The sequence below is a fragment of the Ursus maritimus genome, unplaced genomic scaffold (assembly GCF_017311325.1).
Source record: "Ursus maritimus isolate PB19 unplaced genomic scaffold, ASM1731132v1 scaffold_31, whole genome shotgun sequence".
Classification (NCBI taxonomy): Eukaryota; Metazoa; Chordata; class Mammalia; order Carnivora; family Ursidae; genus Ursus; species Ursus maritimus.
The window spans coordinates 21,941,248-21,964,768 of NW_024425675.1; the positions used below are offsets into that span (position 1 = coordinate 21,941,248).

Consider the following 23,521-nt stretch of genomic DNA (forward strand, 5'->3'; position numbering starts at 1 on the left):
CATCTCAAAACACCCCCCCCTTTAATTTCCTTTTTTAAAAGTTCTCCTAAAGGATTCATGCTTATCCATTTGCTTTACGACACATTTTTGAAAGCTATCAAACTGGGAGTTAAAGGTGTCATATTTGGCCATGAATCAGAGTGGCAGAAATGGGCCCAAAATGAAGCGATTTCAGCTAACATTTATTGAGCACTTAATATAAACGTAATATAAAAAAATTTGCGTTATGCAAAAGGAAACAAAACAAAACAAAAAGCACCAACTTCTGTTCTTCATCTCACCAAAACCTCTTAGCCATCTTACGCAATGTGTGCCATTGCTATCTCCATTTTATGAACCATAGAGGCTCAGCATTTCACACACATGTGGCTGGTGAGTAGGAGAGCCAGGAGTCAGGCCTAGGGAGGACTGTACCCCCATCCACAGACCATGACCTACTTATAAGATCCATTATGCTTTGATGTCAGCATTGGCAGCCAGGAAGTTGGCTGCATGAAGATCAAGTTCTTTGCAGACGTTATGCCTAAGACTGCCAAGAATTTTAGGCAGTTCTGCACTGGAGAATTCAGGAGAGTCCCTTGGCTCAAGTGTGTGGTAAACTGGAAAGGCCTATGATTACCCATCATCATCATTCCAAGTCTCCTTCTTTTGGGGTACAGAAAAGGTGGAGTTCCAACAGGATACAAAGGAAGCACCTTCCACAGGGTCATAATGGATTTCATGATTCAGGGTGGGGATTTTGTTAATGGAGACGGTACTTGAGTCACCAGTATTTACTGTGGGGGGAGGCGGGCATTTGCAGATGAAAATTTTAAACTTAGACATTCAGCTCCAGATCTGCTTCAGTGGTCCCAGTACTGATGGCTGCCCGTTCTTCATCACTTGCTCTAAATGTCATTGGCTGGATGGGAAGTATGTGGTGTTTGGAAAAAAAATCACTGGAGGACTTCTAGTGATGCAAAATATTAAGAATGTTCCCAGAGGCCCCAACAATAAGCCCAAACCACCCTTGGAGATCTCACGGGGAAATGAGGTCCAGAGCAAAACTGATCACGTCTTCCCTTGCTCTGGGTGATGTGCATGAGTAAAATAATCGGGACTGGACTGTGTGTTGGCTTCCCTGCCTGCTGCTGCCCTCTTTGATCAAGGAACCTTGGATGTGTCACAGATTCAGAACCCAAGATTTTCTGTGTTTAAGTTTACAACTGTAAATGAAGTTGTTGTTTTTTTTTAAATCCATTCTATCCAATACCTTCAGTGTTCAATAAACTTTTTTAACCACTAACACTAAGAAAATTTTAATCAGTCAGTAAAATCCCTTTCACGTCAGGCTGTAAGTTGGAAGGGAAAGTTTTCTAGCTAAAAAGGATCAGACCAGCTATGTAACTTGCAGAATCCAGTGCAAAATGGGAATGTGGGGGAGGAGGGGAATCCTTTCAAAAAATATTAAAAATTTCAAGACAGAGGGAGAAACGCATTAGAGGAACATGGGACCCTGTGTCACTGTGAAGGTGGCCCCAGAGGGCATCGGTGTCCAGGACCCCAGAGGTCACTCCAGAATCCAAAGGAATGAGGGCTGCAAAACGGGCTGTGAGCTCAGCTGCGTGTGTCAGATGCTTTCTCCAGAATGAAAGCCAGGCAAAGTCAGAACCTCAAACTGGAACATGAAACAGCTTGGCTCCTGATATCTCTGGATGTGAACTCAATACAGATACAGTTTCACGTGTTTCTTTATGCGAAGATGTTGCCTGTAACAGTGGGAAAAGGTCATCCCACATATAAATCATTAGAGAAAGAGATTTCAAAACAGATCCTGAAGAGAAACAATGAGTAACATTGCACATCACACTGGCATGTCTTCCTTAATAGAGCAGGTGTTCAAAACTTTTAATACTTCTATTGGCTCTCTCCTGGTATTTTCTAATTACTGAAAATATAAAGAAACCATTTAAGGCACATAGTATATGATGAGGCCTTTGCTACACAGTTAATAATGATTTTGTTTAATTACCAAGCCCTGAGAAAAAGTAAATCTGATCTAATAAACTTCTGAAAAGCACTTACAATACTTTGTAACAAGAGAAGGGAAGTAATTATTTTAGTGTGATCAGAACAAAAACAATTAAGAAAAATGTGCAGTGAAAAAAGAGCACTGAGCTGGGAGTCAGCAATGTAACAATATCTGTCCCCTACTTGTTCGACAAGCCACTAAGTAAGCAGCTCAACACCAGCTCAAACAGGAGGGATACAGATAGAAATCACACTCCTGTGCACGTTGTATTAGCCTTTTCAGAAAATAAACCAGACTTGATCTGAGTTTCCGGAATCTGCCTGAACTGTGCATGACATTTGCTAATGGCTACCTAAGCTATAAATGATACGCATTTTGCACATTTTTTTCTTTTGCAAATAGTCTGATTTGAAATCTCAGGGTTCTCTGGGTGTGTTAAAAATGATGTTCTTCACGTTGCTGGTACAGAAATAGCAACCCAACAACAGAATAGATCCTTAACCTGTAAATGAGTCCTTAGGCCCCATCCTCTCTCAGCACAGAGGTTTCTGATGAGCATGAGCCAGGTCATAGAGCCCAAGTCCCAGCCTCCTCACCTGCACACTGAGCGTAATGCAACTTCCCAGCTCCAGCACAACGCAAGGCCCCCAATGCACGCATGAAGGAGGGTAAAGACCTAGAGACCCAGGAACCACAGTTATGACACCCAAGCACACTAGTCCTCCTGCCAGTGGTGCAGATTCCTAGGACACACCCTGGAGAAGCCTGCGCCACCTCAGTCAGTCCGGTTGTGAGCCACGCACAGCCTTCCAGAGCTTCTTCACACAGATCTGGGGTCAATCCCTATCCTGTGACTTACGCATCATGGGACCTGGGGTCAGTCAGTTCTCCTTCTCTGTCAAACAGTACTTAATACACAGGGTCATTGACAAATGACCCATCAACTGGTCAAGTGTCTAGTGAAGTATCCTATGCTTAGCAGATATTGAAACACCTTAGTCATTATTATTCTTTTCAAACCACCTCCATGGCTTTGTACTAACACCAGTCTTGGCAACCTCCTCAGAAAATCTAATACATCCAGAATATAGGTGTTGACAAAAGAGAAAATGCACATTTTTTTTCCACTCAGAAGGTGTGGCCGAGGTACCGAGAACAAGGAAAACTTTTACCTCAGAGGAAATACATCTGGGACATTGAGACAAAGGGCTTGATAAATTCTGATGGGAAAACATCAAAAAACAAAACAAACAAACCAAAAAAACAACAAAAAACAACAAAAAAAAGAAAACATCAGGAAATACTACTGTATATGCCCAGAAATTTTTTATCCCATCCGCAGTTCTACGGACATCACATCTTGCGAAGAAAAATGCTGCAGTTGGTAACTACAGCCAAGGGATCATCCTTGGGTTTTAGACACACTGGCGTGCAGAGAAAAAGTCATAAAGCCATTAAAGGCCCAATTTGGAAGGGAAACAATGAAAATGCCAAGTACACCTTGTTTCCATGAGTGATCTCAAAATCGCAACAAGCCATGCTTGAGGTGGGATATCTCAAGAAGGAAAGTAACTGAAAATAGTATTTAAAAGGACACCACAGGACACAGCCAACTGTGGTCCCCAATTGACAGAAAAGTGTCATGATCCAAACATCATCTGTATTTCATTTTGGGCCATCCTAACAGAAGACTCTGTTTTGGGGGCCTGGCAACTAGTTTTCTTTCCCCGAGCACAGTCCTGATGGCAGCCAACAGAAAGAGCCTGCCAACAGGCTAAGGGAGGAAGCAAGGCAAAGCCGCACAGATTAAAAGTTCACCCCAGCTAATCCACTGAGTGAGTAATCCACAAGTGGAAAAAAGGTGACGGTCTAGAGAGATGAAATCCAGAGGAAGAGAAGAGGGGACGGAACATTCTGAAGAGCTTATCAGTAATGAAAACATTTAGAAAAGCAAGCTTCCTGAGCAGCTACGGAGACAACTTCATGACTCCAGGATTTTTAAAAGTGAACCAAACAAACTCTCCATCTGTCGCGCAGCGTGCAAGGTACTGGGGGCGATTCAGGGGACACGCGGGTGGGAGATGGCTCCTGCTCTCCAAGAGCTTCTCGTTCCGTCGGAGAAAACTCTTGTAAAAGGGAAAACTTGGAACAACTGACCCTCAATGGGATGAGTCTAAATCTGAGAGAGGAACCCCAGGCGGGCTGCTTATGTCTAGGGACACTTGACACTGGATGGAAGAGATCACACTGCAGCAGAGCCCTGGAGAACTGATGGGTAGGTGGTGGAAGTAGGAGACGTCACAGGGGCAGGGCACAGAGACTGGAATACGTCTGCATACCTGTGGGACACAGAAGACCACATCTTGCATTTGCCACTGAAGCCCCCATGGGTACAGCAGCAGCCGTGTGTCAAATGAATACATGACAGCCATCCGGGAAGTGGGTCATTAGAGAAGCTCTACTAGAAAAACATTTCCATGACCAGCTCTTATGACCGATCTCCATCTACTACTTCCCTTCCCTCTGAACCCCTAAAACACTCTGCACCATGTTTATATCGCCATGAGCTGCTTGGCTTTGTGGGCATACGGGCACATGTCCCATTTTCTCTAAGAGTTCAGGGAGGAAAATGTACCAACCCGCACAGAAAAGCCCCTTTAGGGTGATGGTTTAAGAGCTCTGGCTTTGGCCCCAGGTGGGTAACCTGGGTTAAAATCCCAATTCTTCAATATGGATAGTTCTGTGTGACCTTGGCCAAGTTGTTTAACCTCTCTGGGCCTTAATTTCCTCATCTCTAAAATGGTGATAATAGTATCTATTTTATTGCATGCTGTGTGGATTTAATGTGAAAATTCATGTGAAGTACTGTACATGGCACAGAGTCTAGCACTGCGTAAATACTCAGTAAACGTCTGCTAACATTATTATTACTAAAACTCTATGTTCCTTTGTCTTACAGAAGCCAGTATTCTCTTTGGCATACAGCAGGAGCTCATTAAATACTTACTGAAGAATGCTAGATCGTTTTCCTTTCCGACTTTCAGAACTTGCGAGAAGCCCAGCTGTCTCTGAGGCCCATTGCCAGCAAGGTACCCCTCTTCTCAACTTCCATATCATATAACCCCTGCTGTAGCATTATCACTCTGAAGTACAATTACATGTGTATTTGTCTGTCTTCCCAAAAAGTTTCCTGGGGACAAGAACCACAAGAACCACACACGTTTTATTTACTAATGCCTCCTCAGTGCTTGGCACTAGACTCTCAATCTCTAATAATCAATGAATTTTTTAAAAAACAAAAAACTGTAGAATCGGTCTCGCAATTCTCCAAAATCTTATATGAAGTCTGACCAAGGGGAATAAATGAAGGCTCACTTCCAGATGGCTTTGACCAGACACACCCATTCAAATTTCTATACCAGAATTAGTCCCAGCATCCCTCACTCCTATAGGGAAGACAGGATTTGTAAAGACGAGCCCAGTTTACTTGGTATTCAATGAACCCACAGTTTTCTACAGGGTTAGTGTCTGTCTCAACAATACCCCCACAGGCCATACTGGGAGCTACAGAGCAGGCCTCAAACTCCAACTTCCTGGAAAGCTTCCGAAGGACACCCAGCTCTTAGGACCTTCAGGGTTAAGCAAGATTTTTAGAGATCCCTGCATTTTTTATCTGGACCATTTCTACAACCCTGGAATGAGGCAGATCCACATTCAAGAATTCCTACAAGAGAGAACAGCCACCAGGAACACCTGGGGTGGGGGTCATGGCTGGGGGGACACAAGTCACTGGATCCCAAGACTCAGAGGCTGCCGTGTCCATGCCCCCAGTAGGACCCTGCCTGGGAGCCTAACCAGCCAAGGCAGGGCCTTCCACAGAAAGCAGGCATTGCCCTTCCCTCGCCTGAATGCTGTGAGCCACAGAGGGGTGGCTGCAAAGGTGATGCCCCCAACCAGGACACAAACCACACCATCCTTCCTCCTGGCCTCCACCTGACCATCAGGATCACAGAGTATGGTCGTCACAGGCCACAGAGATAGAATATCCACCAGGCTGTCACAGTACTCCTCACGTGGCCAATATTCACAAACTATTTGCTGAATGAATGCTGTGAGTCTGGCTGACTTCACGGCCTCCAATCTCTTCTCTGGCATCATCCGCATGACTAATACCCCTTAATTCTAGTCCAGCCCCTGTGGTTTTCAAGGTCATTTTCCTATCTCTGTCTCTAAACTTATTCCAACAAAACATAAACTCTTCCCACTGACCTATAAGTGGCCATTATTGTTTAAGTTCTTATACTCAAGAAAATGCTTTGAGCCAAAGGAATGAATCTCGAATGGTACTCCTGAAGGCATCGAGTAGAGACCTTTTCAATCAAGTGTAAAGCACATGATGGGCTCTAACATCTATTCACTCAAAATTCAAGTCAGTGCCCCTTTATTTTGCACCTGTAATATGCAGCATGCTATTTTTTTTTTTTTTACAAGAGCCCACAATCAGCTGGAAAGGTAGGAACTGGTATCTGCACTTAAATATGAGAAAACAGAAGCTCAGAAAGATCATGTAATTTGCTCAAGGTCTCATCGCTCATAAATGGCACAGTTAGGACTTGAACTTCCTTAATCTAATCAAAGCCTGTGCTCCTTTTATTCCACTTATCCATTCATTTACTCAGCAAACATTGATGAAACGTGTGGATGTCCCATCGGAGCCAGGCGCTGCCTGTGTGTGAAGCCTGCTCTACCAGCATGTGGGAAAGCCTCCACACGGGCTCCTAATGCGGGTCTTTGCCAGCGAGACCCTGTAGGGGCCATAGGAGCCCCCACTCTGCTCTCAGGTCTCCAAATATTGCTCCCTCTCACCAACTTGGGGACATATGGCCTAGGAGCCACAGCATGGCCAGGCAAGGGTCGGGGGCGGGGGGCACACAGAGGGAGCAATGGCACTCCTTGTTCATGGCTCTGAATTCTCTCTGGAGCCAAATGCATCCTCGGGAGCTCATTTTGCACCTACGAAGTGAATTACTGAGGATACAGGAACATAACAATGGCTGAAGTAAGAGATCTCTAACATGGATGGCTTCTTCTCTGGTAACTGTCGTTATGTTGATGGTGATGGGATGGTGCCTCTGAATGTTCACTGTCACCCTCATCAGGGATAACATGACATCCAAGCTCTGGATGGGGTCAAGACTAACTGTGGGACTTCAGGTTGCCCACTGATGAGAGAGCTGACCTGGCCAGTGTCCATGCGACTTAGAAAAGACTTCAGCTTCTGAGTGCAAGAATGAGTTGATGTGAATACTGTGTTCTAAAGGGAGGCTGGTTTGAAGGTTCTGGGTGTGAGCAGTTCGGCAGAAGGCAGGACTGTGTTGTGCAAGTGTCCTAGTCCCTCCCAGCTACCATAAGAGAATGTCATGGGCTAGGTGGCTGATACATGATAGAAACTGACTTCTCACAGTCCTAGAGACTGCAAGTCTAAGACAGGGCCACCAGCAGATTGAGTGTCTGGTGAGGGCCCACTTCCTGGTTCATAGACGATGACCTTCCTGCTGTGTCTTCACATGGTGGAAGGGCCCCAGAGCTCCCTGGGGTCTCTTTTATAAAAAGGTACTAATTCCATCATAGGCTTTCACCTCCATGATCTAATCACCTCCCAAAGGCTCCACCTCCTAATACTACCACACTGGGGGTTAGGTTTCAACATATGAATTTGGGGGAGGCCGAAAACATTGTCTATAGCAAATAGTATTTATAAGTGAAGTGCCTGAAGCCAGGTTCTCCTGTCCTACCCCAACCAGGGAGAGTCAGCCACCCTTGGATACAGTTTTACCTCTTTCTTCCCACATGTATAACTAGCCTACCAGATGTCTCTTGAGCAGGGTCTCCTGTTGGCACCGGGCTCTGTCCCACTTTAGACTCTAAACATGTTTAGAGGTGCTATGAGCATAGAGATGGGATCATGACAATAACCCCAACAACGTCCTCACCCTCACTCCCACCAACCCAACGCAAGTAGTCAGAAACCCACAGCACTCAACAAAGACCACCACCCCTATATCCAGAGTGGATACCCAACCTGTGCACAGTGGTTCAATCAACCAAGTTGGTAAAATATTGAAATATTTTCATGCCAATCAGTAAATAACCACAGCCTGACCCTAGCCCCAAAAGCTGACCTCTGGGGCCTCTCCTGAGTTCTTCCCACCCTCTAGAGAAACTGACTACCCAGGACCCATCCAAACAACAAGTTAATTCTTCTTGCCTTCCTTATTACACTCTTTCAGGTTTTTCAAATTCTCTACTAGGATTACATGTTGCTTTTATGACTTTTTATTTTTTAGTTTTTCTTAAGGTACCAATCACTTAAATACTAAGAACGAGGGGCGCCTGGGTGGCACAGTGGTTGGGTGTCTGCCTTCGGCTCAGGGAGTGATCCCGGCGTTATGGGATCGAGCCCCACATCAGGCTCCTCCGCTATGAGCCTGCTTCTTCCTCTCCCACTCCCCCTGCTTGTGTTCCCTCTCTCGCTGGCTGTCTCTATCTCAGTCGAATAAATAAATTTAAAAAAATCTTTAAAAAAAAAACTACTAAGAATGAAAACAACAAACATCTGAATAGAGCCAAACTACACTATGAAACTCTAGTTTTTGTTGATGCTTCCAGAGTCAAGGTTGACACACAGGCCAAATTCTATGGGAACACTGCCCAAAAGATGATAGGTTTCAAAGAGTGTACGTGATACTAACATTTATGAGAAAGGAATATTTGTAAAGCTATAATCTTCATAACATAATAATAGCTTCTATTTGTATAAGGTCTTACTACACAAGCCTTATCTCTTTTGGGACTTAAAACAGATCTGTAACGTAAGCAGGTGTAATTCAGGTGTAATTATCCCATTTAACAAACAAGGTAATCAAGACATAGAGAGGATAAGATCATGATTCCACAGTTCTCAAGTGACAGAGCTAGGACTCAACTCCCATCTCCTGATCTCTACTTCCTTCAGAGGTATGCTGGAGTCACCTCATACCTGCTTGTAAGACCCTGATGCAGAATTTTGCAGACCACAGGCAGCCTGAAACCATTCCATGTGGGAGTACTTATACATGGAAATCAGCAGTTGTTACAAATCAGAGCCCATCTCCTTGCCATACCATAATACGTCCACAGAATTGGAGGTAGTTCTTCTTAATTCTCTAATATTCTCTATCCCCATCAACCCCACTAACCAGCTTGAGAGCCATGTGACACAGAAAAAAGAGCACTGAATAGGGGAGTCAGAAGACACTTAGATTCCTACCTGCCACTCAGCAGCATTTTCCCATGAGTCATTTGACCTCTCTGAACCTCCATTTCCTTATCTGTAAAGTGAGGGCCATAACTGAATCATGCAGGTAAAAACATTTTGCAAACAGCTAAACACCACATGGCTGTGGAAAACAATATGGCGGCACTTCCAAAACTTCAGCAGAGATTTACCATATGATCCAGCAGTGTTACTTCTGGGTACACACCCAAGAGAACTGAAAGCCAGGACTTGAAGTCATCCGAGTACCTCCGTGTCCATGCAGCATTATTCACAACAGCCAAATGGCAGAAGTAACTCCAAGCGTGCACCAACAGATGAATGAATGAACACAATGGGGTATAGACACACCATGGAATATTATTCTGCCTTAAAAAGCAAGGGGCAGGGGAAAGAAAAAGAAGGAAGTTCTGGCACATGCTTCTATGTGGATGAACCTCGGGGACGTTATCCTAAGTAAAATAAGCCTGTCGCAAATGAACAAATATTCTATAATTTCATTTCTATGAGGCACCTATAGCAGTCAAATTCAGAGACAGGAAGTAGAACGGTGATTGTCAAGGGCTTGGGAAAGGGTGGACTGGGGAGTTAGTGCGTAATGGGGACAGAGTTTCAGTTTGGGGGGATGAGAAAGTTCTGGAGATGGACGGTGATGACAACTGCACAAGCACTGTGAGTGTCCTTAACACGACTGACCCGTACAGTCATGATTTAGGACAGTAAATTTTCTATTATATATTTTTTACCAAAATTAAACACACACACACAAATATGAACTTTTGTTATTATATCTCAGTTGTGAAAGGAGCCAAAAGGGCCACAAAAAGCCCACGTTACTTTTTTATCCTTACCAGGACCACAAACTCCATCTTTGCTGACCATGCTAATATAGGCAGAAAGAACCCACAAGCACATATTGTCAGATACAGGCTGTCCCCAACTTTTATGCAAGGTCTGCTCCAAATGTTCATTACAAGCTTTTTATTGTTGTTATTTGAGGCATATTTTCTTAAACAAATGACATTTTTCAGGGCCACCTAGGACCCTACTCTGGCCTAGACAAACTTTGGGGTCCCTGACATGGCTGGATGACAGTGCTGACAGTCCCAGCCTCGTCCTGGGAGAAGGGATGGGGAAGACACAGAGGTCACACCACAACTTCCCCCTTCGGAAGCCCAGGCCAGCGAGCACCCAGCTTTGTCATGTCTCCTCTGGGGGCGTCACTTGGCCCTCCACTTCCCAGTTTGCACCCCATCTGAGCCTCCCCAGTCCCCCCAAAATCCCAAGACCACAATTACCTATCTCCCTCCTATCTTACATTCTAACACAAATTCCTTTCAGTTAAGTGCTGGAAAAAAAACACTTCCTTTAAAGTTGCTTACATGCTAAATGACTGGGCCCTCGACTTATTTCAAGGTGTTCACATCTTCTGATGTTTCAAGGCAACTTTCAAGCAGCCATTCCTATCAAGGCTAAAGAAGTGGCAGCACATAGACAGAAGGACACCCAGCGGCGGGGGTACCGGCCCTGAGGGACACCTGCCACCTGCTCCCCTCTGCCAGACCTCCTGCTCGGCACCCACTCTCTTCCCCCCACCCACAAGTTTTCTAACACTACAAAAGATTTGAGACTTTGGGGCTTTTGGGTTTTGGGGCTTTGTTTTTTGTTTGGGGTATTCCCCCCCCAATACTATTAGAGGGGACACAGTTGTGGGAGGCAGCAGGCGGGAGGGTCACTTGAAAACCAGGGACTTCCAAGGCTGTATTGAAAACCTTTAGGGTTCCAGTTACAGCACCAAATTCTATCCGGTGTAAAGGCAATTGCATTGATGTGTGTTGTAGTCATGAAAGACAGGGAGGTCCTCTGTCAGGTAGAAATGTTCAACCTTTTCTTCCCCTGCTCACCCCATTACAGAGGTCCCAATAAATTGTCACCCCAGACTTTGGCCATTAAAAGGGCTAAAATGGAGAGGTCAAGACAAGGGATATTTGCCTAATGTGGCAGATATCCACTCCCCAATTGTCACGCCTGTATCCTGAGACCTGGGAAATGAAACTTTTGAGATCTTATCCCACACCCCCTCCAATGATCCCCCATAAAGATATTTTTAAATAAATTGTTACACATGTCCATGTGGACACAGACATGCTGCCATTTCTTAAATACCCTGCCACTAAAATCAATTCAGGACATATCAGCTTGTTTTGTCATATTGCAAAATAAATCAGTTAAGCCCTCAAATCAGAACCTTCTTTTCAATAAGAAACAAAGCTGACATACTGTAGCCATTCTCAGAAAGGAAAAGCACGTTGAAGCCAGAGCAGGACCACAGCTGCAGAGAGACCTGTGTGCTGTTTGGGAAGACAGAAACTGCTCAGAGAACTGTTGCACGAGCTACGCAGACAGGGACAGGCTAAAACAAAACAAAACAAAAGCCCCAGCTCAGGGTGCAGGGAGAGGTGCAGAGACAAAGCTGATGAGATAACCAGAGGAAGGAATGAGCCTGTGATATACAGCAAACTAGGTCACTCCAGCACACGAGCTGGCCCGGAGGACGTTTCAGGCGGAGTCTCTTGGTTAATGCTAGCACTCTATGAACTAATCACCCTCCTGTGGGGAGCAAATGTTGAATGGCTCCATGGACCCCCCAGATCTGTGCAAATGGCCTCTGAGGAGCACTGTTCTAGTACCACGGGGGCTAATGAAAGGGAACAAGCATTTCCCAAGAACATATCCATGGGCCACGCACTGTACTAAGTAGTTTTCATGGGCTCTCATTAAATCCTCCCTACAGCCCTGAGATTATGTGCTAGTCTTACCCTCTTTTATGGATATGAGGCTGAGAATGGCCAAATAATTTGCCCAAAACCAGATGGCTGAGAAGCAGTGGACCAGGATTTGCATTCATGTCCTAGGGACCTCAGAGCCTACATCATTAGCTAACTCACTACGGTGCTGTGTGAAACACCTAGCAATAGTTCGTCCCTGGCTGACTGAAGGCTTGTTGATGGTTTCTTAAACCAATTTGAGTGGGGAAGTGGGGGGAGTGAGGTCAAATACACACCATTCTGCATATTTGCAACAAGAGCTTCCAAAAATCAATTTCCAACAGATACTGACATGTTCTTCCCCATAGTACTGGCCCTGCATTTCCATAGGCAATTCCCCTCAACCTCAGCTGCTGAAAGCAACTAGAGTTGACGACAGCTACCGTTTACTTAATCCCAATTATGTACCAGGCACCTTGTATACATCACTGAATCCTTACAAGAATCCCACAAGGCAACAACTTCCATCTCCGTCTTAGCTCAGAAAGATTAAGGAACCTCTCCAGAGGCACACAGCTTGGAACAGTTGGGCTGGAGCCACCTTTCCATTATGGGTCATGGCCTCCTGATGCCTCTCCTACCTGGCCTCAGCAAATATGTTATTTTCAAGGCTTATCCTCAAGATTCAGTGTTACCCAAAAGACAGAATCCCTCTGTTTCTGAATCCTTCTGAAATAACTAGGAAAAACAGCACAAGACACACAGCTGATCGCTGGTGACGTGGAATAAACTTGGTGTGCCACCGAATGAACTTGGCCTGTGGCATTCATTTGGAGATTAGCCTTGGTCTGACTAGAACCTAAATAATCCATTTACTGCATAAGAAACATTTTTTTTTTTTAGAAATCAAGCAAGATTTAGTGAAAGATAGCCCAAGGAAAAAGTGGTTTCCTATACCAAAGAAAGTCAAAGGGGCATAACCAACTGAGAAAGAAGATTAGGATAGCATCTCACCCAGAGTCCACATATCCTTATGTTTTAGCTACATATGCATTGGATTGACCATCTTCAGCCAGAAAGAAACTCAAGACAACTGACTAGGACACCAGCCTTCCTGCTGGCCACCCAGAAGCAGTTCCTTCTTCAAGTAAAAATATGCGTTCCCAGGGGGCTGCGGACTCCCTGATGATTCCTGGGATATCTGGTAAGGATTGGAGGTGTGAGGTTGGAGGTCCACCACTGTGGGTGCAAGTTGATCAGCAATTTGACAGTCCCCCACTGAACCAATGCCCAAGCTGTACCAGGGGAGAGAGGAAGAGAAGAAGAGAGATTGAAAGGGATTTAAGGAGATTTATCTGGGGAAAGGAAAGATTAAAGGGATTTATGGAGATCCAGCCAAAGAAAAACTCAATAAATTAACCCCTAAAATCCTCCCCTGAGGGGACACAAATGTCCACCTACCAAGTCTAATTATTGTCCATTCAGTGGCCACGTTTGAACCAGAAATTTCTGCTTGAGACACAGTCCATATCAGCTCCTTTGAGAAAAAGCTCTCTACCCAAAGAGCAACTTCCCAAATCCCACTGCACTAATCAATAACACCAGGGTTTGTTATCTTTTTCCCAATGAAGAAAAATGTTTGGCTTTTCCTCTCCAGATATAGAACATCCTGTCAAAGAAAGGAGAAGCAAGAATGCTCATGTTTATTATTTTTCACGGAATGTCTGGGCTTTAAACCTCCAAATTAAGTGGGAGCATTACAGGTTATAGGAGAGAGTTACATATGTCATATATATTGTATAGGAGAGTTATAGGCTCACCTGTCAAGGTGAGCTAGCTCTTCCTATTGATAATTCTAAGGCAAAACCCAGCATTTTCACAGAAAATTAAGCAGTTCTTCCAGCAGCTAAAATATCCAGCCTATCACCACTTTCCCTCTGTGACCAAGGAGAAGGCACTTCAAAAGCCCTCTCCAGACATAAACTTGGAGGAAAGGAAATTCACTTTGAAATGCAGGAGTCCCTCACGAGGGGGGCCCAGAAGCCCAAAGGATGTGAACTTACCTGCTAAACTGTTTCCAAGAGCCTCCCAGAGCATGGACAGCCCTGCTCTGCCAACGGAGCAGGCATTCAGAAAATCCTTGAATAAACTGACCAAAACCATCCATTGGCACTGTTCTTCCAACCCCAAAGCCTCGGAAAATCTCACACCCAACTACAGCAACTCCTTTCTGCTGTCCCTTCCAAAAATATCCAGGATCCAATCACTTCTCATCACCTCCATAGCTACCTCCTCCTTCTAAACCACCTGTCTCTCACCTGGATCATCACAATGGCCTCCAAGCTAGTCTCCCCACTTCTGCCCCAGAGCCCGCCGGTCCGTCCTCAACACAGAAAGTACAGTGAGGATGGAAACACCTAAGTCAGATCAAGGTTCTCTTCTGCTCAAAATCATCCAACGACTGCCATGTCTCTCAGAGCAAACGCAAGGTTTTTACGACAGCCTACAAAGGTCCTCCATGAATCCAATCTCCCCTCCGCCTTGGCCCCCCTGGCCCACTTCCACACCCTCATGCCTCTTAGCTCCCACTCTCCTCCCCTGACCACCCACTTCCAGCCACACGGGCCTCTTGGAACAACAGACAAGCTTCCCGCCAGGCCCTCAGCTCTTGCTGCCCCCTCCGATGGGAACATTCTGCTTTTAGATGTCCCATAGCTCCTTTAGATGGTATTCAAATATTAGCTTCTCAGTGAGGCCACCCATGACTACCCGGCCTCAAGCTGCCATCACCCCACTTCACAAAATCCCCCTTCCCTGCTTGGCTTTTCTCCCTCACATGTGTACTAAACACCATACTCTACATTTTACTTACTTATCTTTTTCATTCCCTGGTTCTCCTACCAGAAGGTAAGCTCTGAGAGGGCAGGCATTTTTGTTTGTTTGCAACTATGCCCCACAGTGCCTAGAATACAGTAGATGCTCAGTAGATATCTTTAAATCTTAAATGTGAGAGGCTGAATTTACATCCTGCCCCCGCCCCAAACAAGAGAGCTGAGAAATACAAATTCCTAACAAATACCCCAGCTGGGATACCCTAGGGGAGAAATCCAGGGGCTTCTGCCCCTATGTTCCTCTTGGTGATATTCTTTCAAATGCTTCATCCAGACTCTAAAATTCTGAGTAATCCCAGAATAAATACTATTAAATCAGCCAAATATACAAACCACCTGAAGCAGCTTTGCATTCTACTCCTCCCCCCCCCACACACACACGTACATTCCAAAAAAAGACTATTGAGTGTGTTTTCCACTGGGGCTTCCAGATAAATCAATCTTCTGTGTCCTCAACAGGTGTATTTACTGAGCAATTTCAGAACAAGGAGTGTAAGTAGGATACTAGTGGGAAAAGTCCGTGCTTGCCCCACAGTAATTTCTACTTATACTCTTCCTAAAGCAGCACGAGCAGGCAGGCACTCATTTAACGAAAAAGGGAATGCACTATGCTACTGACATTAAGTGGGATAAGACTTCCTGTTCTGAGGTGTTTTACTTTGCTACTAGCATGGGCCTAAAACTGTTGCTCCAAACAAATGAGCTGCACTAGCCACACATGGAAGGTTCGTAAAGGGACCCAGCGAGTAGCTGCCTTGTACAAGTGAGCCATAAAATCCCTTGTAAGGGCCCTTGAAAACCATCTTGTCTTCCCTGCCCCCCCCCCCGCCCCCGATTTTAGAGACGAGGAAGCTGAGACAGAGAGAGAGTGGTGTGGACAAATGACCAAGCAGCCCACAGGCCACACAACCCATTAGTGGCTGAGCCAGACCTGGAAGCCAGGCTCAAACCCTCCACGATGCCCAGTCCAGCCCCCTACAGACAGCAATTACTTCACTGTAAAATGTTCAGTCTATAAGAAAAGCATGTATTCACATCCTGCAGAGATGAAGATCTATTTTCTAGGACATGCCATTTCCTATACTCCAGAGGAAAGGAGGTATATTGGGACAATCATTCCGTGTCATGCTAAGTACTGAGGCCTTCTCTGTTCGGATGGCTTTCATGGTGTGGAAATTATAGAAGTGATTTCCATGAGTCTGGGGTACTTCCTGGACACCACACCAAAGCTTTCTTCCCAACCGTATTCTTCTCTGAATGGCAAATTATCTTTTTTTTTTTTTTTTTTAATTTCGGAAGTCATTGAAAGTTATCTCCAATAGAGGTGGTCTGAAGAGCCTTGGCAAATACACTGGCAGAAATGTTCATTACCCCTAATTTGCTGTTACACAACATTTATCTGCTCTCACAGTGTGCCAAGGATCTGAAAGCATGTCGTTGATTATTAAATAGTAATTAGGTCTTTCACCTTATTCAGAGCAATGGTCAGGTTCTGGAATTCCCTTTCCAAGGAAGTTACATGCAGCCCACTGGTTGGGAGGATTTTTCCTGAGGCCCATCTCAGAGGCACATAATCTAACACAGGCCAATACCCCAAAGACAGATCCTTTTGCCTAGCCTGTCCCTGGCTGCCTTCACCTCCTTCCCACCCTCCTGGGCCCACCTTTACTCCCATTTGGCCCCCACCCTCCAGGAAGGCCCCTCCGACCACACAAACTAAATGACTTGACCCTTGGGCTTCAACAGTAAGTGCTCTAGCTCTGCAGGGAAAGGGACCTGAGTCAGGCAGCCAGATGACAAAGTTTGGCAAAGTGTGCTCCTCAGGCCTTTACAATGCTTTATTTTAAAAGCATTTTAACACTGTGAGATGACAGTCTGGCTCCTGGCAGGGCTTTCCTGCCTTAGGATCCTGAAGGCATATGGGGAAGGTGTGACAAACAAAATGACTTGGAGCTGCAGAGTACCTTGGAAATGAATCCCAATCTTGATTAGTGTTGCCTCTGACTTACACTACATTCCATTACACATGGGAGAGGGGTCCAGACTCCACATCTGCACAGACAGGACTGGAAGCAACCTCCCTATATTTGGACTCAGGCCAAGGTCACTGGAGCTGGCCCCAGGGTGAAACAGGCATCCTGAACTTTCAGACCACTGCTAGGAAGCCCAAGGAGACAAAATAATGCTGATAATCCAAAAGCTTTGAAATGTTGCCATATTTAGATAACAGGCTTACCCCACAATGATGTTTTCTTTACATTAATATTAAAATTAGCTTTCCAAATATTAAAGTTAAATTAAATTATTAGAAAACATTTCCTGTTACATAACCCACGAAGTGGCCCAACCCCATATGGATCATGATGAGTTGTCCTGTCTCGATTCAAGTATCAGCTCCACCACTTAATAACTAGCTCATGTTTGGCAAGGCCCTTAATCTCTCTGTTGCCTCATTTTTCCCATCTGCCAATTGGGGATAATAGCAAAACCCACCTTCTAAGTTTATTATGAGAGTGAAATACATGTAAGGCACTTAGAATAAAGTCTGACACTTGGTATTCATTTAAGAAAGTCACATATAATGACTATTATTGTCATTGAGTAAAAACATTTTGATCATTTAATTATTTGTGTTAGACTCTTTTAGAACCCATGCCAGCACCACAGGGCCTCAGTGGGAAGCTTCTTTTCACAGAATTATTTCCAAGCGGAAGGCAAAGCTTTGGGACCCCAACAGAGACCCATGCCCAAGTTCACCGGGCACCTGACCTGAGTCCAAGAGATTGTTCTGCAACAGCTCCACGGGTCTCTCTGGTACCAGAAGGCAAATCCCTATCCTTCCCAGAGGGAAAACTGCCCGCAGCCGCCCCCAAACAGCACCTGCTTCAGCAGGAGACACTCAATAAAGCCACAGCTCACTGAGCTTCAGCAGCCTGGCTCCTGCAGGGGTGCAGCTGCAGGGCTCTCCTGAAAAGCAGGAGTCAGTTAGGGGGAGGCCGCCTTGGTCCACCTGGGGGCTGCAGGCAGGGGAACCAGAGCGAGGGGCTCAGGTGGGGATGCTCCACGCAAAGGAAGGCATTCCCTCATGCCAAGACTCAGCTCTCTCCCATCCCCTCATCTGCAGGCACACAACTGGTCTCAGGATGACAAGCAAGGGCATGCTTCTTGCTTCTTCATAACTTGAGCATTCCAGCATCAAAACCCCATATCTGAATGAACCTCAATGGCAATTTTCAGAAGTTTTGACCAAAACTCACCCCTTAACTGGCCATGCTGAGAGAGGCAGTCCCAAACCCCTCTTTATTGAAAAGGCGAAGTCCTTTCTGTTTTCATCCCAACAAAGGTAGAAAGTCTATACCCACAGGTGCCCTCCCTAAAGTGCAGCACAACAGCTGGGAGACCCTATTCCCAGCCTTGCCAGTGTGCCTTCCTGGGAATCAGAAGCGTGGCTGGGAATGCTGCCTTCACAACTTCGCTCTGGGGGATCCACTGCAGATTGGGGGGGGGGGCTGTGGTGAAGGAAATGACTGAACAGCCAAGGCGGACCCTGAGTAGGGGGCAGCAATCTGGATCTGAAAATGTGGTTCTGGGAAAGCAAACCAACCACAAAAACAAGGAAAGGGGGGAAAGGGAAGAAGGAAGAGTACAGTGACTTGTCTCACCAAACACCTCCTCTTTCTCTTCCCAGCCTAATCAACACCTCCATGAACCCCTGCAAAATGTTCAGTTCATAGAGCACATGTGTGCGTGTGAGAGAATATATATACTGACAGATAGTGATCACCAACAGATACTGATCACATGAGGGGAGAAAATAACTTGAACTTCAGACTCACCCAGCAGTGCCTGATTCTCTTTCACTATCAGCCTCCCTACCTATTCTGGGGCGCTTCAAAACAAACAAAAACCAACTCCTGGGCAGAAAGAGAGCAGCAGCTGAACTGAGCAGCACATGCTTGGAGCATTGGTGCGGTTGATTTCTGAGTATTTCAGCTTTCTTGCAACGCAGCCACCAGCACTGGACTACAGACAGCCCGGGAGAGAAGTCGCCTGTACAGAGACACTCACAGACCCTCCCTGGAGACACGCACCCCAGCGTGTGTGGCTGAGCTTATGTGAAATGGACATACGCTCAGGTAAGGCTATACCCACACGTGACCCTGAACACTGCGAAATTCTTCCCTTCCATAATCGCGCGGCAGCCAGTCTTGCCTACACCTAGTACGTGCGGATGTCGATTCTGTAAGAATACATGATGGAAGGACAGAAATGGGAATGACCGAAGCCCCATTTTCTCGAGACCCTATCTGTCATCTACATGGTGCGCCCATACACACGGTGAGTAAACGCACACAGCCAGTAAACACTCATATCCACCATGCTCAGCCCACAGTCACGCGTGGGGAAAAAGAAGTCGAGAGGGCGGCGGTGTCAGGGGAAGTGGAAAGTCGTCTGCCGATGATTGTCCTCCCAAAAACTCGGAGCTCCTCTCGCCCCCACCCGGGAGCAGTGCCCACCCGTGCCCAAGGGACGCAGACCCACATGTTGGAGACGCGGGGGGCTCCGCAGAGCCGAGAACCGGACAATGAGGACGCGGGGACCAGCCGATTCCTGCTGCGGTGGCCGGTGGTGGTGGCAGCAGGCGCCGCCTGTGCTCTCACGACCGCTGGTACCTCCACCCTTCTCTCCCGGAGCCCCACTTACGTTCCGAGGGTCTCCTTGAACTCGAAAATTTTCTTGATGTCTTCGGCTTGCTTTTTCCATGAGGAGCTGCTCTCGCCGTTCTCCCGGGCCATGGCAGACGAGGGCGGCGTGTGCGGAGTGCGGCGAGGCGGTGAAGCGGCGAGGCGGCTTGGCCGGGGCGCGTGGGGCTGGGGTGGGTGCGCTTAAGAGGGGGCACCCGGCGAGAGGGGCGCAGGCGGCGGCGACGAGCCTGTCCGGGAGGGCTGGGGCGGGCGCGCGGGGATGCTCGGCGCGGGAGCCGGAGGAGACTTTGTGCTGCAGCAGAGCTTCCTCTTCTGCAGTTTCCTCTTTCACTCTCGCCGCCGCCGCGGTCCCTCCCTGGCTCTTATTTCTGCTCGTCTCGGGCACAGACTTCCTGCCGCCGCGGCTCGCCCTGCTCCTTTGCCGCCGGCTGCCAGCCTCACTTTCTGCTACTTTCTTGCCTCCCTTCTCCTCCTCCCAGCCGCCCGCTCTGCTCCCTCCCCCTCCTCCCCCTCCTCCCCCTCCTCCCCCTCCCGCGGGCTCCCCGCCCTCCCCGCGCTCCCCGGCAGCCTCCCGCCTCCCCGCCTCCCCGCCTCCGGCGCGCTGCCGCCTTTGGGGATGTCCTGCTCCCCGGGAGCGCCGTGCACCGGGCGCGGGGCACCGCTGTCGGCTGGCCGCTACGCGCGCCCTGGAGCCCCAAAGAGGGCAGGTGCAGGGGACCCTGGCAGGTGCAGGGCGCCGGGGCAAGCGCGGGAGGACCCCAGCCCCTTGAGGTGCTTTATTAATTCTGCAGTCAAGTCCCAGGGGCGCGAGGGCTTTCCTCCTTGGTGGCGGGAGGGGGCGCTTCTGCGTTGTGTTTGGCAGCTGCGGGGTGGGGGCGGGAGTGCGAGGCTGCCGGGATCCGAGGCGCCGAGGGTGGGGGCGCTTTCCCCGAGCGCCCCGACCAGTGGCCGGTGCGTCCCAGGGCGGCGCGGAGCTGGCGGGTGGGGGCCAGTTGTTATGGCGACGGGAGGAGGCGGTGGGGATGCTGGCGGAGGTGGGCGTTAACTCCGGCCCACGGTGCCCGCTTCTGGCGCTCCCGGAGCCTGTCGGTCCCTCCCGACTCCGCGACTAGAGCTAATTCGCATTGCACCAAAATCGGAGCTCGCGTCAAATTCTGGCCGAGGGAGGGGGCCTCGTCGCGAAAAGAAAGCCTGGAAGCCTCGGGGTTGGGGACGCACAGGACGTGCCAGGCGCCGCCTCGTTTTCCCTTTGGGAGGTGAACTCCCGGAGTTACTAGGCGCCCGGGCTGCGGGGGGATTCGGGGAACGCCCGGCGCGGGCTGCGCTCTGTCTCGGGCTGCCTCGGTCCCCGGACTGGAACTGCCAGTGGGCCTGGCCGGGCTTCCCTCCTGTTCGGCACCCCCTGGTTTCTCCCCCTCTCCTCTTGCTGAAACCCACAGACTTAGTGAAAAGTGAACATCTGCCCCATACCCTCCTCGAAAGGAGGACTGTCCCCTCCTTAGCTCTGCCTGCAGTTGGCTTAGTAGGGTAGCCGGAGGCGGAGCTTGTACCTGGAAACATCCTTTCCTTCTGGCTGGAGAAAGGAACTCGGAGTTCCCTCTAGCCTCCCATCTCGGAGATGCTCTTTGACTGTCCACCCTTCTCCCACGTCCACCTGTCAGAGGGGGACCCACGTGCAGATCCCCACCCCGACCTGAAGGGACTACCTCTTGATTCAGAAAATAGTAGCTTTCCTTGTATCCAGATTATGGCTCTGCTGAGTTCAGTAAACAGACTTGTCTCTAGATTGTTGGTTGACACCTGCCCCATTTTCCCAGGACTGTTCCAATTTCACTGCAAAGGGGGGAAAATGTACTCCCTGGAAAGGAAACTTCATCCAGCATCTTCTTCCTGGGTCTGACAGGGTGGATGCAGGCCCAGTGCTCTCTCCCAAACCATCTGGACACTGCCAGTCCTCCACCCTTTCTCTGACCCCAAGGAGGTCAGAAGATACCTGACCTGTTCATCCCTCCACACCTCCATGCTGGTTTCCTGTCTTTCAGGGGCTGTTAGCTTAAGGCTCTCCAGGCTGGGGAGTGGAAATTCAGTATTACTTGGCTGTTATAAACACAGACTAAATGGATAAGTGCAACTTCCAGGACAGATTACTAAGGACACAAGATGTCCAGGCACATCACCAAAGCGCAAGGCAAACAGCACCCCTTTCAACCAGAACTAGATTTGAGGAACTAGAATATAATTTATTTCTGTCAAAGTTTCAGTAATATGAAGAGTTGGAACCCGGCATAACTAAGATGCTCGTGGACACCCTCCCATGCCCTACTATGAGCATCTTATCTTCCCTCCTTCACTTCTTCCCAGTCTCCTCCTTCTTACTCAGTTCTTTCCTCTCCATTTTACTCTTGCTCCTGGCCTAAGGATCACCCTCCAAAGCTCCTAAAAACAGTTCTCAGTCTCAGCTTTTGTCCCCAGAACTAAGGAAATGCTGATGCTCTCTCTCTTTCTCCCTATCAAAGAGAGGCAGTTGTCCAAGAGGAACAAAAGTGAAGGGGAAGCAGGGGAGGGTGGCATGTGGTTCTATGGCTGTGACTTTACCTACCAGCCTGTAACATCCATGAGGTCAAGGAACACGTTGCCTTTTGTACCACTGTATGCCCAGCACCTAGCATGGTAACTCACACATGGTAACTGATAGATAAATGGGCATAAGATGGATAAAGAAATGAAACAGAATCAAGACAACTATTTGATATTTGTTGTACTGATGAAAAGGCAAAAGAATCTTCTCTTCCAAACTTTGTAATGATGTTCATTCAGCTTTATCAAGTCATGCTCAGCTGGACTAGGTCCCAGAGAAGATACAAACATTTAATGCGGAGCTAAGGAGGCCAGACCCAAAAGAATGGATCCCCAAGGAGGCAGAAATGCCAAAGACAAATTATTGACTTTACTATGGTCATTTCTCCCTTACTGAACTTCATGTAAAATAAAAGATCTTGATCCTGGAGACTGCAATGGAAAACAAACCCACCATGTATGTTCTAAGAATGGTTATGCTTTAGACTGTACCCTGCCTAATTCTGTTCACTCTGGGGCCCTCACTTGGACTGTTTTCCAGTAACTGACCATTTCCTCCAGCCTGCCATATTTTTCTAGAGAGACAGGTGATGGCTGCCAGTCTCATGATTCTACACTACCTTCACTGTCAATCATTTATTATCTATCCATCAAAAGCTATCTGTTCCCCAACAACTCCACTCTAGAAACCTCTGTCACATATTCTGGATTACTAAAGTCTTTATATTTTCTTAAAGCTCCTACAATTTTGCTTAAAGAGCCCAAAGAAGAGGTTTTTTTTTAAAGATTTTATTTCTTTATTTGAGAGAGAGAGCATGAATGGTGGAGGGGGGGGCACAGGGAGAGGGAGAAGCAAACCGCCACTGAGCAGGGAGCCCAACATGGCGCTTGATCCCTGGACCTGGAGACCATGATCTGAGCTGAAGCCAGATGCAAAACCAACTGAGCCACCCAGGCGTCCCAGAGGTACTTTTAATAACACATCGTTAAGTAGTTACTAATATTATGCCCATCAACCTTTTCTCCCACCAACCTCTTGCCAATAGATCAGGCTTGTGTGGCCCAGGTTCAGAACTGGGCAGATGGTATAAGGGAGATAAACACTATCTAGAGCAGATTTATAGATTAAATCTGTAATTTTCTAAATTACCCCTATTCAATCTTTCGTACCTAAAGTGATAAGCCGACAAGGCAAACTGGGGCAGTGGAAAGAACTAGAAATCCTGGAAAGTAGACTTAAGGCCCAGGTCACA

General features: G+C 47.4%; 1 protein-coding gene and 1 pseudogene across 3 annotated transcripts in view; one reads left to right on the top strand and one right to left on the bottom strand.

Moving 5' to 3' along the window:
- LOC103676293 overlaps positions 1–2,272 on the top strand; it is a 39,240-nt pseudogene extending 36,968 nt beyond the window's left edge.
- CAMK1D (calcium/calmodulin dependent protein kinase ID) overlaps positions 1–20,155 on the bottom strand; it is a 414,391-nt gene extending 394,236 nt beyond the window's left edge. For all 3 annotated transcript variants that reach the window (XR_005838939.1, XR_005838938.1, XM_040645414.1), the window contains exon 1: positions 19,690–20,155. Coding sequence is in view for 1 of the 3 variants with exons in the window: in XM_040645414.1 (XP_040501348.1) it covers positions 19,690–19,781 (92 nt within the window). In the remaining 2 variants the exon portion in view is untranslated. The remainder of the gene's footprint in view (positions 1–19,689) is intronic.
- Positions 20,156–23,521: the final 3,366 nt, after the last annotated feature.